Source organism: Pseudorca crassidens, chromosome 2, assembly GCF_039906515.1.
Source record: "Pseudorca crassidens isolate mPseCra1 chromosome 2, mPseCra1.hap1, whole genome shotgun sequence".
In the NCBI taxonomy this organism is placed as follows: domain Eukaryota; kingdom Metazoa; phylum Chordata; class Mammalia; order Artiodactyla; family Delphinidae; genus Pseudorca; species Pseudorca crassidens.
In genome coordinates this window covers 57,773,293-57,790,148 of record NC_090297.1, presented here as the reverse complement: position 1 = coordinate 57,790,148, position 16,856 = coordinate 57,773,293, and the positions used below count along the sequence as shown (strand labels likewise).

Here is a 16,856-nt window from a genome sequence, read left to right as displayed (position 1 = left end):
CTCTCAACCACTGCACCACCAGGGAAGCCCTCCTTCCTAGCTTTTAAAGTGCCACACTTGGCAGTTTTCTGTCAGTCATGAAGTTTACTGGCAAGTCACTCTTCCCTTCCCGAACTCCCTATTTCCATGAATCTCAGATTTCTACTTCTTGTAAAGAAAAGTCCCCTCTCATAGATACTGCCCATGACATATCTTTAAACTCCCAATGAAAGTTTAAAGGAAAAAGATTACTTCTGTTAGGTACCTAACTGTAGTCTCATGTGGTCAGGGTAAGGACTCTCTCCCATATTGTTCAATGCCCTGCCATAGGTAGGTCTGGTCCCCTACACTGACAATTGATTAGGGTTTAACATTTTCTTTTTTGGGAAGAAGAATTTTACATCACAAAATAATTTACTAGTGTGTGTGTTATATAAAAATCCATTGTCCCTTAAATATTCCAGCAAGTAGGTAGTATATGAAGCGCAGACGTGCAACCAGTACCGTCGGAAGGGACCACGAGGAAATCAAAACTCACACCATGGGTGAGTTCCAACTCGTATCCATGAACCGAGTGAAATGGAGCGAGGCTGCAATCAGCTTAGTCCTGTAATCCAGAGATACTTTGTGGGTAGCTTCCAGACCCAGAAGCTCCGAGGGCAACACGGAATATGGAATCATTTCATTTGGGAGGGGCTGGTGCCTGGCTGCTCTGTCGCTAGTTCTGGAAGGGACCCACCAACCACCGTGCCATGTGGGAGTTCCAGATGAGCTCATTAGGCAAATGGTTTCGTTGCATTTTGCCATGCAAAGTGTGAGTTCAGGGCAGAGGCCTTGGGGAGCTGCTGCATCAGAAGCTGTGGGTTCCTTCTTATGAACAGCCTACCCTTAGTGGAGGAGGGAGGAAAATGTGGCTCCATAACTTAGCTGACATTTTCCTTTCTATGAAGAGCAGAGCCCTAGCAAGCTTGTTCCCCAGTTCTGACCTTAAGAACTCCTGTTTTACTGGCTAATTCTTACATGAACACCCCCTAATCATTGTCTGCTCCCTACCTCAAAAATTCCTTAGCCTTTGCTTCTGGTGGATGAAGCCCATACTCTTTTTTTTGTTGTTGTTTGTTTGTTTTGTTTTTGCGGTACGTGGGCCTCTCACTGCTGCGGCCTCTCCCATTGCGGAGCACAGGCTCCGGATGCGCAGGCTCAGTGGCCATGGCTCACGGGCCTAGTCGCCTCGCGGACCGGGGCTCGAACCCGCCTCCCCTGCATCGGCAGGCGGACTCTCAACCACTGCGCCACCAGGGAAGCCCTAACTAACCTAACTTTGATATGCAAATAATACCATTTCTCTTTGGGAAAATTAAAATAAGAAGAATTTCACTAATAGGTTTTTGGTAACATATTCATCGGTAAGTAAGGGAGGCCTCTGAGTACTTTAAACACAAAACAGTCTTAGAAGCTGACTGTGGGGCTTCCCTGGTGGCACAGTGGTTAAGAATCTGCCTGCCAATGCAGGAGACACAGGTTCGAGCCCTGGTCCGGGAAGATCCCACATGCCACAGAGCAACTAAGCCTGTGCGCCACAACTACTGAGCCTGCGCTCTAGAGCTCGCGAGTCACAACTACCGAGCCCCACTGCTGCAACTACTGAAGCCCGCACGCCTAGAGCCTGTGCTCCGCAACAAGAGAAGCCACCGCAATGAGGAGCCCGCGCACCGCAACGAAGAGTAGCCCCCACTCGCCGCAACTAGAGAAAGCCTGCGTGCAGCAACAAAGACCCAACACAGCCAAAAATAAAAATAAAAAAAGAAGAAGCTGACTGTGGCTAACAGACAGAGTAAGACACTTCAGAGTTTGTGAATTAAGAACTTGAAAAAAAATAAACCTGAGACCTTGCCCTTTAATGTTTGTTTGGCAAATGTCAACTGCCTGCTGTGTGACTAGGACTAGATCTCCCCTCTGAGAGAAGAGGTTAAGGATTCTTTTCACTGGTCAGGAATGGCAAGCCCCATTTAGGGATTGCTATGATGAAAGCTAAAGGGCAAGTGTCACACTCTGATGGGAGGAAGATGTGCACCACAGCAATGATTTATAAAAATGATTAAATGAGCCTTTGGCTACCTTGTTTTCCAATTGTCCAATGTGGTTTATGCTCAGGATTGAATGGTTGACTATTTGTGAGATTTCTTTTTCGTTTAAATTCATATTGTATGATACAGAAATTTAGGATGTGCTTGCTCCAAGGGTAAAATGAAATTGTAAAAAAAAAAAAAGAAAAGGCATTGATTAACTTCTGTCCAATTATTTGAATACATTTTCAGACACTTTCTATCACTTGATTTTAACCACTGACAGATTCAGAATTTGAGGGCTAGAGACACCAATTATCATATAGATAATTCTGGATTTGTTATCACACAACTAGTAAGTAGCAGAATTGGAAATGAAAGATCTTCTGGCTTCCTCATCTGTACAATGGGTATAATAAGTCTTGCTACACATGACTGTTCTCAAAATTAAATGAACTCCCAAATGCAAGGTGTCCATCACACTGACTGGCTACTACTTAGCTCTCAGCCATGCTTGTTGGGTTCATTATTCAGTCATCTTATACGGCACTGTATCAGGCACATAAGTTTTCCATAAATTCTAGAGTTTTTAGTTAATCAGTGAGTCTTCTATGGCTGCAGTGGTGCATCCTGATGGGCTCTAGGTCATCACTATCCTTCTTCTCATGCAGCTGCCTGTAACTGAAGGCATGACTCTGGGTTCCCACCTGCAATTTCCTCAAAAAACGTGAACTTAGAAACCCTCTAGAAGGAAGGTGAATAATTAAGTACCTGAAATCAGAGCAGACAGGTTGTAGGGGGGACTCCACAACCAGCCTAGAGGGGGCTGCGTGCTGGCCCCCGGATGGAGTTCCCTCCATTCCACCACATACTCCTGCACAGCAGCGGCAGCTTTCCCTGGAGGTGTCCATGTCACCATGAGGTTGTCCACGCCCTCTGAGTTTGCTGAGACCTGTTGAGGAGCCAGCAACCCTTTATGGGGAAAGAGGAGGAGGGGTAAAAATAAAATCACAGTGGATAAAGACATAGAAAACAACAACTCAACCCAGCAAAGTTGTAGCAAGAACCGATTTCTTATAAAGAACTTCAGGTTCACAGATTTTGTTCATCCAGCTTCTCAGATCAGTGCCAGGACCCTATGTAGTGTTATTTATGAAATTATTTTCCCCTTCACCTTCCATTTCACTTCCCATTTCTGTGTCCCCAAAGGTACCTGCTCTAGTGAATATAATATGCATCCTTCTAATCCACCTCCCATATGTTTATTTACATATATATGTGTCCTTGAGAATTAGTGTCGCTTTATGCTGGTGTGTTGAATTTTCATGAAACATGTTTGGAGTAAATCTAATGCATTTGCTAACTTTTTATTTCACTCAACATTATGTTTCCAGGATACATCCATCCTGCTGCTATATGAAAATCCAGCTCATTCCTTCAGACTGCTGCCTCAACCCTGTCTTTGTCCAGTCTCCAAGTGACAAGCAGTAGCTTCCTTCCAACTTTTTGCCAACACAAACAAGGATGCAATGAACATTCTCTAGCATGTCCTCATGTGTGCCTGTGCAAAAGTGTCTCTCTCACCCTCCTACACTGTTGGTGGGAATGTAAATTGGTAAAGCCACTATGGAGAACAGTATGAAGGTTCGTTAAAAAACTAAAAATAGAGCTACCATATGACCCAGCAATCCCACTTCTGTGCATATATCCAGAGAAAACCATGACTTGAAAGGATGCATGCACCCCGATATTCATGTTTACAATTGCCAGGACATGGAAGCAACCTAAATGTCCATCGACAGAGGAATGGATAAAGAAGATGTGGTACATATATATTAATACAATGGAATATTACTCAGCCATAAAGAGGAACGAAATAATGCCATTTGCAGCAATGTGGATGGACCTAGAGATTGTCATATAGAGTGAAGTAAGTCAGAAAGAGAAAGACAAATATCATATATCATTTATATATGGAATCTAGAAAAATTGTTCAGATGAATTTATCTGCAGGGCAAAAACTGAGTCACAGATTAGAAAACAAACTTATGGTTATCAAGGAGGGAAAGGGTGGGTGGGATGAACTGGGAGATTGGGATTGACATATATACACTACTATATATAAAACAGATAACTAATGAGAATCTGCTGTATAGCACAGGAACCTCTACTCAGTGCTCTGTGGTGACCTAAATGGGAAGGAAATCTAAAAAAGAGTGTGTGTATATATATATATATATATATATATATATGTATAACTGATTCAATTTTCTGTACAGCAGAAACTAACACAATATTGTAAAGCAACTATACTCCAATTTATTAAAAAAAATTTTTAATATCTTTATTGGAGTATAATTGCTTTACAATGTTGCGTTAGTTTCTGTTGTACAACAAAGTGAATCAGCTATAAGTATACATATATGTTCATATCCCCTCCCTCTTAAGCCTCCCTCCCATCCTCCCAATCCCACCCCTCTAGCATTGAGCTGATCTCCCTGTGCTATGCAGATGCTTCCCACTAGCTATCCATTTTACATTTAGTAGTGTATAGATGTCAGTGCTATTCTCTCACTTCGTCCCACCTTCCCCTTCCCCTCCGGTGTCCTCAAGTCTGTTCTCTACGTCTGCATCTTTATTCCTGCCCTGCCACTAGGTTCATCAGTACCATTTCTTTAGATTCCATATATGTGCGTTAGCATACGGTATTTGTTTTTCTCTTTCTGACTTCACTCTGTATGACAGACTCTAGGTCCATCCACCTCACTACAAATAACTCAATTTCATTTCTTTTTATGGCTGAGTAATATTCCATTGTATATATGTGCCACATCTTCTTTATCCATTCATCTGTTGATGGACACTTAGGTTGCTTCCAAGTCCTTGTTATTGTAAATAGTGCTGCAATGAACACTGTGGTACATGACTCTTTTTGAATTATGGTTTTCTCAGGGTATATGCACAGTAGTGGGATTGCTGGGTCATATAATAGTTCTATTTTTAGTTTTTTAAGGAACGTCCATACTGTTCTCCAAAGTGGCTGTATCAATTAATATTCTCACCAACAGTGCAGGAGGGTTCCCTTTTCTCTACACCCTCTCCAGCATTTATTGTTTGTAGATTTTTTGATGATGGCCATTCTGACTGGTGTGAGGTAATACCTCATTGTGGTTTTGATTTGCATTTCTCTAATGATTAGTGATGTTGAGCATCTTTTCACATGTCGGTTGGCAATCTGTATGTCTTCTTTGGAGAAATGTCTATTTAGGTCTTCTGCCCATTTTTAGATTGGATTGTTTGTTGTTTTGATATTGAGCTGCATGAGTTGCTTATATATTTTGGAGATTAATCCTTTGTCAGTTACTTTGTTTGCAAATATTTTCTCCCATTCTGAGGGTTGTCTTTTCGTCTTGTTTATGGTTTCCTTTGCTGTGCAAGAGCTTTTAAGTTTCATTAGGCCCCATTTGTTTATTTTTTATTTTATTTCCATTACTCTAGGAGGTCGGTCAAAAAAATCTTGCTGTGATTTATGTCAAAGAGTGTTCTGCCTATGTTTTCCTCAAAGAGTTTTATAGTGTCTGGCCTTACATTTAGGTCTTTAATCCATTTTGAGTTTATTTTTGTGTACGGTGTTAGGGAGTGTTCTAATTTCATTCTTTTCCATGTAGCTGTCCAGTTTTCCCAGCTCCACTTATTGAAGAGGCTGTCTTTTCTCCATTGTATATTCTTGCCTCCTTTGTCAAAGATAAGGTGACCATAAGTGCGTGGGTTTATCTCTGGGCTCTCTATCCTGTACCATTGATCTATATTTCTGTTTTTGTGCCAGTACCATACTGTCTTAATTACTGTAGCGTTGTAGTAGAGTCTGAAGTCCAGGAGCCTGATTCCTCTAGCTCCGTTTTTCTTTCTCAAGATTGCTTTGGCTATTCGGGGTCTTTTGTGTTTCCATACAAATTGTGAAATTTTTTGTTCTAGTTCTGTGAAAAATACCACTGGTAGTTTGATAGGGATTGCATTGAATCTGTAGATTGCTTTGGGTAGTATAGTCATTTTCACAATGTTGATTTTTCCAATCCAAGAACGTGGTCTATCTCCCCATCTGTTTCTATCACCTTTAATTTCTTTCATCAGTGTCATAGTTTTCTGCATACAGGTCTTTTGTCTCCTTAGGTAGGTTTATTCCTCGGTATTTTATTCTTTTTGTTGCAATGGTCAATGGGAGTGTTTCCTTAATTTCTCTTTCAGATTTTTCATCATTAGTGTATAAGAATGCAAGAGATTTCTGTGCATTAACTTTGTATCCTGCTACTTTACCAAATTCATTGATTAGCTCTAGAAGTTTTCTGGTAGCATCTTTAGGGTTCTCTATGTATAGTATCATGTCATCTGCAAACAGTGACAGTTTTACATCTTCTTTTCCAATTTGGATTCCTTTTATTTCTTTTTCTTCTCTGATTGCTGTGGCTAGGACTTCCAAAACTATGTTGAATAATAGTGGTGAGAGTGGACATCCTTGTCTTGTTCCTGATCTTAGTGGAAGTGGTTTCAGTTTTTCACCATTGAGAACGATGTTGGCTGTGGGTTTGTCATATATGGCCTTTATTATGTTGAGGTAAGTTCCCTCTATGCCCACTTTCTGGAGAGTTTTTATTATAAATGGGTGTTGAATTTTGTGAAAAACTTTTTCTGTATCTATTGAGATTATCATATGGTTTATATCCTTCAGTTTGTTAATATGGTATATCACATTGATTGTTGTTTATACTGAAGAATTCTTGCATTCCTGGAATAAACCCCACTTGATCATGGTGTATGATCCTTTTAATGTGCTCTTGGATTCTGTTTGCTAGTATTTTGATGAGGATTTTTGCATCTATGTTCATCAGAGATATTGGCCTGTAGTTTTCTTTTTTTGTGACATTTTTGTCTGGTTTTGGTATCAGGGTGATGGTGGCCTGGTAGAATGAGTTGGGGAGTGTTCCTCCCTCTGCTATATTTTGGAAGAGTTTGAGAAGGATAGGTGTTAGCTCTTCTCTAAATGTTTGATAGAATTCACCTGTGAAGCCATCTGGTCCTGGGCTTTTGTTTGTTGGAAGATTTTAAATCACAGTTTCAATTTCAGTGCTTGTGATTGGTCTGTTTATATTTTCTGTTTCTTTCTGGTTCAGTCTCAGAAGGTTGTGCTTTTCTAAGAATTTGTCCATTTCTTCCAGGTTGTCCATTTTATTGGCATATACTTGTTTGTAGTAATCTCTCATGATCCTTTGTACTTCTTCAGTGTCAGTTGTTACTTCTCCTTTTTCATTTCTAACTCTGTCGATTTGAGTCTTCTCCCTTTTTCTCTTGATAAGTCTGCTAATGGTTTATCAATTTTGTTCATCTTCTCAAAGAACCAGCTTTTAGTTTTCTTGATCTTTGCTACTGTTTCCTTCATTTGTTTTTCATTTGTTTCTGATCTGATCTTTATGATTTCTTTCCTTCTACTAACTTTGGGTTTTTTTTTTGTTGTTGTTGTTCTTCTTTCTCTAATTGCTTTAGGTATAAGGTTAGGTTGTTTATTTGAGATTTTTCTTGTTTCTTGAGGTAGGATTGTATTGCTATAAAGTTCCCTCTTAGTACTACTTTTGCTGCATTCCATAGGTTTTGGGTCGTCGTGTTTTCATTGTCACTTGTTTCTCAGTATTTTTTGATTTCCTCTTTGATTTCTTCAGTGATCTCTTGGCTGTTTAGTAGCGTATTGTTTAACCTCCATATGTGTGCATTTTAAAAGTTTTTATTCCTGTAATTGATATCTAGTCTCATAGCGTTGTGGTCAGAAATGATGCTTGATACGATTTCAATTTTCTTAAATTTACCAAGGTTTGATTTGTGACACATGATGTGATCTATCCTGGAGAATGTTCTGTGTGCACTTGAGAAGAAAGTGTATTCTGTTGTTTTTGGGTGGAATGTCCTGTAAATATCAACTAAGTCCATCTGGTATAATGTGTCATTTAAAGCTTGTGTTTCCTTATTTATTTCTGTTTGGATGATCTGTCCATTGGTGTAAGTGGGGTGTTAAAGTCCCCTACTATGATTGTGTTACTGTTGATTTCCCCTTTTATGGCTGTTAGCATTTGCGTTATGTATTGAGGTGCTCCTATGTTGGATGCATAGATATTTACAATTATTATATCTTTGTCTTGGATTGATCCGTTGATCATTATATATTGTCCTTCCTTGTCTCTTGTAATAGTCTTTATTTTAAAGTCTATTTCGTCTGATATGAGTATTGCTACTCCAGCTTTCTTTTGATTTCCATTTGCATGGAATATCTTTTTCCATCCCCTCACTTTCAGTCTGTATGTGTCCCTAGGTCTGAAGTGGGTCTCTTGTAGACAGCACATATATGGGTCTTGTTTTTGTATCCATTCAGCCAGTCTGTGTCTTTTGTTTGAGGCATTTAATCCATTTACACTTAAGGTAACGATTGATATGTATGTTACTATTACCATTTTCTTGTTTAGGGTTTGTTTTTACAAGTCTTTTCCTTCTCTTGTGTTTCCTGCCTAGAGAAGTTCCTTTAGCATTTGTTGTAAAGTTGGTTTGGTGGTGCTGAATTCTCTTAACTTTTGCTTGTCTGTAAAGCTTTTGATTTCTCTGTCGAATCTGAATGATATCCTTGCGGGGTAGAGTAATCTTTGTTGTAGGTTTTCCCCTTTCATCACTTTAAACATATTTTGCCACTCTCTTTTTTGGCCTGTAGAACTTCTGTTGAAAGATCAGCTGTTAACCTTATGGGGATTCCCTTGTATGTTATTTGTTGCTTTTCCCTTGCTGCTTTTAATATTTTTTCTTTGTGTTTAATTTTTGTTAGTTTGATTATGTGTCTCGGCATGTTTCTCCCTGGGTTTATCCTGTATGGGACTCTCTGTGCTTCCTGGACTTGATGAACTATTTCCTTTCCCACGTTGGGGAAGTTTTCGACTATAATCTCTTCAAATATTTTCTCAGACCCTTTCTTTTTTTCTTTGTCTTCTGGGATGCCTATAATTCGAATATTGGTGTGCCTAGTATTGTCCCAGAGGTCTCTGAGACTGTCCTCCATTCTTTTCATTCTTTTTTCTTTATCTGCTCTGTGGCAGTTATTTCCACCACTCTATCTTCCAGCTCACTTATTCGTTCTTCTGCCTCAGTTATTCTGCTATTGATTCCTTCTAGAGTATTTTTAATTTCAGTTATTGTGTTGTTCATAACTGTTCGTTTGCTCTTTAGTTCTTCTAGGTCCTTGTTAAATGTTTCTTGTATTTTCTCTATTCTATTTCCAAGATTTTGGATCATCTTTACTATCATTACTCTGAATTCTTTTTCAGGTAGTTTGCCTATTTCCTCTGCATTTATTTTATACTCCAATTTAAAAAAAAAAAAAGAGTGACTCTCTCTCTCTCTCTCTAAATGCACAGAATTTCTTGATTATAGACTAAATTCACCTATTTCACTAAATACAGCCAGGGTGATCTCTAAAATAGTCAGTCAGTTGACACTCCAACAAGAAAAGCATAAGAAGTTCTCATTTCCCCACCAGCACTTGGTATTTTCTGACTTTCTCATTTTGCCAATCCGGTACATGTAAGGTGGTATTTAATTGTGGTTTTATTTTCATTTTCTGATTTCTTATGAGGCTGAGCTTCTCTTCCCATATTACTAGCTGTGTGACTTTCCCCTTCTCATACTTCACTCATTTTTTCTATTGTGTTTCCTGTCTTCTTCCTGACTTGCAGAAATAGCTTTTATATTCTAGATATTAATCACTTGTTAGTTTTCAACACCAAATATATCTCACTCCAGTCTTTCAATCTCTGAAAACTTTGTGATGTGTTTGTTGCACAAACATACTTTGATGTGGGTAAATTTATCCACAGTTTGTGTATTTTGAGTCTTGTTTATGAAATCCTTCCATTCTGGGGTCACAAAGATACTAAACTACATTTCCACCCATTGGCTTTTGGTTTTACCTTTCACATTTAGGTTTTTAATCCAAATCTAGCTAAAGTGTATTTTTTTTAAGGAAATAAACTTTATTATTTTTTCCACACAGTGAGTCCATTTTTCCAAATGTGGTTTCATCCCTGTCCCACACCAAGTTCCACACATTCATGGGTTTATGTCTAGGTCAGCTTCTACACCAGAACACACTGGTTGCATTACGAGGCTCTGTGACACCTGACTATTCGGTGGTTAAAGTCCCTCCTCATTTTGCTCTTCTTTTTACAAAGTGGTCTTGGGTATTCAAGAAACTTTATTCTTCCATATAGCTTTTAGAATCAGTTTATCAGAGTCCTCAAAAATTTCAGCTGGTACTTTTATTGAAATTATATTAAATTTATAGCTCAATTTAGACAATGTTAAATTGTCCCATTTATAAATATACTGTCTATTTGAAATTATTTAGGTCTCCTTTTATATCTTTTAATGGAATTTCAAAAATTCGTCCTTAAAGTTTTAATGCATTCTTTTTTAGGTTAATTCCTAGACACGTTATACTATTAGTTTGCAATTTAAATGGCATCTTATTTTCTACTGCTTTTTCCAGTATTAATTTGTGTATGTTATTCTTATTCTGGCAGACCTGCTAAACTCTCTAATGAGTTCTAATAATTTGTCTATTGCCCTTGTTAAAAAATTTCCATGTAATAATCTTATTAGCTGTACACTTAAAATATCTTCTCTTTTCAATCTTTGAATTAAATCTTATGCTTTTTTTTTTTTTTTTTTGCTTTTATCTTGTAATTTTAAAGAGAATGTTCCTACATATCTTTATTACGATGATGCTTGCTGCATGTTTTTGGTAGAAAGTCTTAGCAAAGCTGAAAAGTTTTCTTTTCTTCATAGCTTTCAAATTGATTTTATTTGTAATAAAATACTACTTATTTGGGCTTCCCTGGTGGCGAAGTGGTTGAGAGTCCGCCTGCCGATGCAGGGGACTGGGTTCGTGCCCCGGTCCGGGAAGATCCCACATGCTGCAGAACGGCTAGGCCTGTGAGCCATGGCTGCTGAGCCTGCACGTCCGGAGCCTATGCTCCGCAACGGGAGAGGCCACAGCAGTGAGAGGTCCGCGTACCGCAAAAAAACACCCAACAACAACAACAACAAAAACTATTTATTTACTAAAAACTTTGCTTTACTGAATATATATATATATATTTTTTTGCTGTACGCGGGCCTCTCACTGCTGTGGCCTCTCCCGTCGCGGAGCACAGGCTCTGGATGCACAGGCTCAGCGGCCATGGCTCACGGGCCCAGCCGCTCCGCGGCATGTGGGATCCTCCCAGACCAGGGCACGAACCCGCGTCCCCTCCATCGGCAGGCGGACTCCCAACCACTGCGCCACCAGGGAAGCCCTGAATATTTTTCTACATCTGTTAAGAACATATCCTTTTTTTTCTCTTTCAGTATTAAAGTAATGAATTACAATGATGCATTTTTCTGATACTGATCTATCTTTGTATTTTTGGGAGCAACACCTGCTTGATCATTCTGCACTCGTATTCTTTCCTTCTATTACTTCTTTCTTTTTTAATAGACTTTATTTTTTAAAGCTGTTTTAAGTTCATGGCAAAATTGAGTGGGAGGCACAGAGATTTTCCACACACCCCTGCCCACATACACACATCGCCTCCCCCACTATTGACATCCTTCATCAGAGTAGTACATTCTATAAGATTCTTGATAAATATTTTAGAATACTTTTTCCCTTTCATTTACTTTTTTTCTCTTATTGGGACTCCTTTTAGGTGGTTGTCATTACTTCTCTTTTTATTCTTTCAGTGTTTTAAGTCTTCTCATTTTTCAAATTCTTTTCCCCTTTTGATGACTTTTCAAAGAGTTTCTCATCCAATCTTCCATGTACTCTTTCAATATTCAGATGAGTCCTTTCTGCAATCCAACCCATTGGGTGAGTTCATTATTTCAACAACTGAACTTTCCATACTGAATCTCTTTATTTGGGCCTTTTCCACAACCACTTATTTCTGATTTATGTTCCTAGCATCCTCTCTTATCTTTCTAAGGATACTTATTATGCTTATTCTAAACTCTTGCTCTTTCTGTTGTGCTGGTTATACTTCCTACCATACAGGTAGTCCCATTTGCTGCCTTTCTTTCTCAGAATTTGTGCCCCTCAGATTTCTACTAATTTTCTCCTTTGGGATCATGTTTTATTTTCTTGGATTGATCAGCAGCCTTGGCCTTTATTTTTCTGTTGGGGGAGGAGTGAAAGTTTAGCCAGAGCTCATGCTCCTCCAGGTAAGTTTAGGTGGGGTGGAAGAGCTTTTCAGAGAGGAAAGCCAGGGAGCCTGTAGTGATTCACCCTAAGCTCTGCCTGCCTCCTGTTCCCCGTAGGTGTACCTGGCAGCTCCAGAACCTACCCATGTCTCTGTGGATGGCACTGCTCTTCATGGGGGGCAGGGCTGTTATTCTCTTTTATAATTGCCAGGCCATGGGATGGGTGGCAGAAGAAAATCACAGGCACTCTTTGTCAGGTTCCAGGGCTTCCTTGAAGTTACTCTGCCCTGCCCTCCAGACTTTCCTGCCCATAGTAAAAATGCCCAGGTGATGGACATCTCAGGGCAACAAGGGGAAGAAAAAGGAGTGCAACCAGGAAGTGCTACCTCAGCCCTCCCCCTTCATCACTATTACCCATCCACAGGCACTCAGCCATCCAGTTCTGTCTCTCCTGTGGTTATCTTCAGGGAAGGTTTGGTGGTGAGAGCCTGGAACCTGTGTGTTGGCTCCCTTGCCAGGAACTCGAATTCCCCAGCCCTGGTTCTTTATCTTCATTTGCCTTGGTATCTTATTTTCTGGCTATGTCACAAGTTTGCTTTTGTTTTGTTTTGTTTTGGAGAATAAAATGTATTCATTCAGTAATATGTATTGATCACCTAGGGTTTGCAAGACCCTTTGCCAGATGATGGGCTAAAATAGCCAAAGAGCCTTTCTAACCACTGCTCTCTTTGCAGTTAGCTAAGTAAATCAACCTGGCATTGCCCAGCCTCTGAGTCACCACACTTGGCAGGAACCAGCCTGAATTTCCTCTCCATCATGTTTGCCAGGGCATGCTCTCTCCTTTAGAACTCTGCTAACAACTCACCTCTCTGACACCTTTCAAAGTTATTCCTTTAGCCTCTATCATTCGACTTCCCATCTCCATTTTCACCGAGAACTTCTAAATAGAGCTATGGAGTCATAAGGTATTTGGAAAAAGTGCCCACCTAAGAGACAGGTGGCTTGGTTTTTCAGTCCAGCTCTGCCACCAATTGTGTATATGATCTTGGCCAAGTTACATCACCTCCTGGGGCCTCAGTCTCTGACATCTGTGTGGGCCTCTATTTATGGCTGTACTGCTTTCTGTTTCTTGTCATAGTTTCAAGAATTCTTGAGCATAGGGACTGGTCTGAAATATTAAATATGTTTTACTTGTTGACTGGTGGGTTTAGCACACATTCAATTTTCATCATAAACCAACAAAATCATTCTAGTGCTTCTTGATATGCAGTGCTGTGGCATATACCTTTTACAACAAAGTTGTCCCTACTTTCTCAAAATCAACATAATTCTGCCTCGTGGGGCATTATTTTTCTCTTCCTAGAAGGAAAGCTATTTATGTGAGTAGTGTGAACATATATTGAAAGAGAGGGAGACAAAAATCATGGTACGCTATTCCTACAGATCATGCAGAATTTGCATAAGACAAGAGGGCTCCAGGATGGGACCATGTGGTTTGCAAATCTGTCCTCCAGGTCTCGCTGGGGTGCACAACTACTCTTATTGGATGGTTTAGGTGTGGCATTAGGAGAGACAATAGGCTCTTGAGATTTCTGGGAGTAGGACCCTCTTAGTCACAGCTCAGTTCTAGAGAACTGTTTCAATATCCTACTTTACCACCCCTCCACGCTCCTCCTTATTGAGCCTCACCCTTATTTAACACCTTCCATTATGAGAGGAAGAAGTGTGTCTCTTACATCTTTTTTGCTATTGGATCCCATCATCTTTCAGCTCCCCAGGAACTTCATTCCATTAATGATCCCCTTTCCCCTTTACCTTCAACTCTTTCCCACCCCATTTCTCCTTTTCAACTTATATGCCTGCTCAGACCTCACTTTAAAGCAAACCCTCACGCTCGCACACCTGCACTACTTTGCCTGGCTAACACCATCTTGTCTCTCCATTTCTGTTCACATGTAGTCTCCTCTCTAAGCCCATGCTTCAGCTTTTCTCTGTTCCTAGAGTGCCCTGTGCACACCTCTAATATTACACTTATCCTGTACTGCAGTTTACTTGTTTATATGTCTATCCCTCCCAGCGGACAAAATATCAAAATATAACTGTAGGACCTTGACTGTATTTTTTACCTCTTGTGAATTCCAGTTACCTTATATAGTAATCTCAATAAATTTTTGTTGAATCAATAATGTAGAGGCCAACTCTAAAATAATGAATGTGTCATTTTGAGAAGCTGTTTCCAATTCTAAATAAAGAAGCTGGAATGGGCCCAGAAACTTCAAGAAGCTTATATCCTCAAGACCCATCTGCAGTGAGGTTTAAAGAAGTAACGTATTTTGACATACTACATCTTAACAAGAGCAGGATACTAAACAGTGGTAAGATCTCAATTTCCCCCCACCAGAATTCCCTTTAAAACTTATATACATAGTACTTATTCATTGAAGAAAAAAAATTTAAATATAAAAATCACCTGTAATACCATATTGTAGATATGGTTTCTGTTAATATTTCCATGTACATTCTCCTAGATTTTTTTTTTTACTATGTTAAAATGTGTATTTGTGTAAATATATTTTTTAAATGACATCATACCATGTATACTTTTGAAAGCCTACTTTTTCACTTATTATGTGCATATTTCCATGCTAATAAAAACATAGCTACAATATCACTTTAATGCTGGAGTGGGATTAAGGTGGGTGAGGGTCATGACATATTTAACCAATCCATCCTCTATTATTAAATATTTAGGCTTTGAGGTGTTTCATTATTGAGGTGTTTCATTATTTCAAAAACATTTCAACAAACATTTTTGTGCTTACATTTTTTTAAGCTCATGCCTTATTATTCGCTAGGATACATTTCTTTTGTTGTTGTTGTTGTTGCATTGGGTTTTTATTGCTGTGCATGGGCTTTCTCTAGGTGCATTGAGTGGGGGCTACTCTTCATTGAGGTGCACTGTCTTCTTATTGGGGTGGCTTCTTTTGTTGCAGAGCACAGGCTCTAGGCACGTGGGCTTCAGTAGTTGTGGCACGCAGGCTCAGTAGTTGTGGCTCGAGGGCTCTAGAACGCAGGCTTGGTAGTTGTGGTGCACAGGTTTAGTTGCTCCGCAGCATGTGGGATCTTGCTGGACCAGGGCTTGAACCCGTGTCCCCTGCATTGGCGGGTGGATTCTTAACCACTGCGCCACCAGGGAAGTCCCGAGGACACATTTCCAATGGCAAAATTTCTTGATCGAAAGATATGTTCATATTTAAAGTTTGTTAGTGTTACCAATTGCCAACTTTCTCTTAAGAAAGTTGTACCAATTTACACACCTGCCAGCAGTATACAAGGGTATATTTTCCCCACACTCTCACCAATATAGGTTATGCTAATTCTACTTACTCTTTCTCGGTCTGGTTTGATTTCTCATGTTTTTTCAAAATTTGCATCTCATTGATTGCTAACTAGGCTAAAAATTTCATATCTTTATTATTACTTTTATTTTATATTTATGTTTTGAGTAGCCTGTTCATATCCCATGATCTCGTATTATTTGAAAACTTATATATACAGATAATCAATCCTCTTTTCACCAAAAATGTAGCATACACTTTTCTTAAATTGCTCTTTGCATTTTAAAGCCTTATTTATGGTGTTTTAAAAGTTTTTACTTTACTATGCATAAAATTTGAGATTTTTTTCCCTATAGTTAATCCATCTTTTCCTTCAGGTTTCATGCCTTCCCCACATGAGACAGAGATTACCAGTTACCTACCAAATACTCTCTCCTCAGCTTCTTTAGCAAGGGAACAATGTATTTCTGAGCCTCCTTTGCAGTTGGGTGTGATCAGGTGACCAGTTAGGGTCAATGACTGCAAGGGTTGTTGTGTGACCTGGGGCAAAACTCCTGAAGAGGGAGAGTTGAGGCTTCTCCCTTCTTCTTTTCTGTTGCCTAGAAGGAAACAGCTAGAGCTCCAGCAGCCATCCTGGACCACTTCCATCTTGTGGATGGAAGTCAACTTGGCAGTGGGTACGGAAGGAAGGAGCCTGGAGTCCTCACAATGTTATGAAGCTGTCACACTAACCCTGGGCTGTCTACCTCCAAATTTCTTTTATACAAGAGAATAAATAAGTCACTGTAGTCAGGCCTTTGGTAAGAGCAACTCTTACTCCTAAGAGCGATTCCTAACTCATATGCCAACCCAAGGTTATATCAATATTTATTTGTATTTTTATCTACTATATTACCTCTACATTTACAGATGTACGACTCAAATGACATATAACCAAGGTTCGACAGTGTCTATAAGATAATCATTTTTGGTAGAAGCTTCTTCAAAATGATAATTGCTAGACCCCCATGTGGATAAACTGTTACACTGAATTTTAAGGAAGGATCTAATTATAGAGTTTTATTCTATCAGGCATTTTTTGAAAAAGTTAGGCCAATGATCTTGACTTGAAATACTTTTATTATACAGATCTTGAGAAATAGCTTTAATATCTATTTTTTTTTTGATGAATTACGGGCTTACACCCTAAGTTAGTTTTCAGGGGATGCAA

At 39.3% G+C, this 16,856-nt stretch overlaps 1 protein-coding gene across 1 annotated transcript in view; it reads right to left on the bottom strand.

The window, feature by feature from the left end:
- The window catches only part of IL12RB2 (interleukin 12 receptor subunit beta 2), an 82,444-nt gene that overhangs the window by 18,930 nt on the left and 46,658 nt on the right, over window positions 1–16,856 (bottom strand). Inside the window, exon 10 of the mRNA XM_067726518.1 lies at window positions 2,817–3,017. Within this exon, the coding sequence (XP_067582619.1) occupies window positions 2,817–3,017 (201 nt within the window). The remainder of the gene's footprint in view (window positions 1–2,816; window positions 3,018–16,856) is intronic.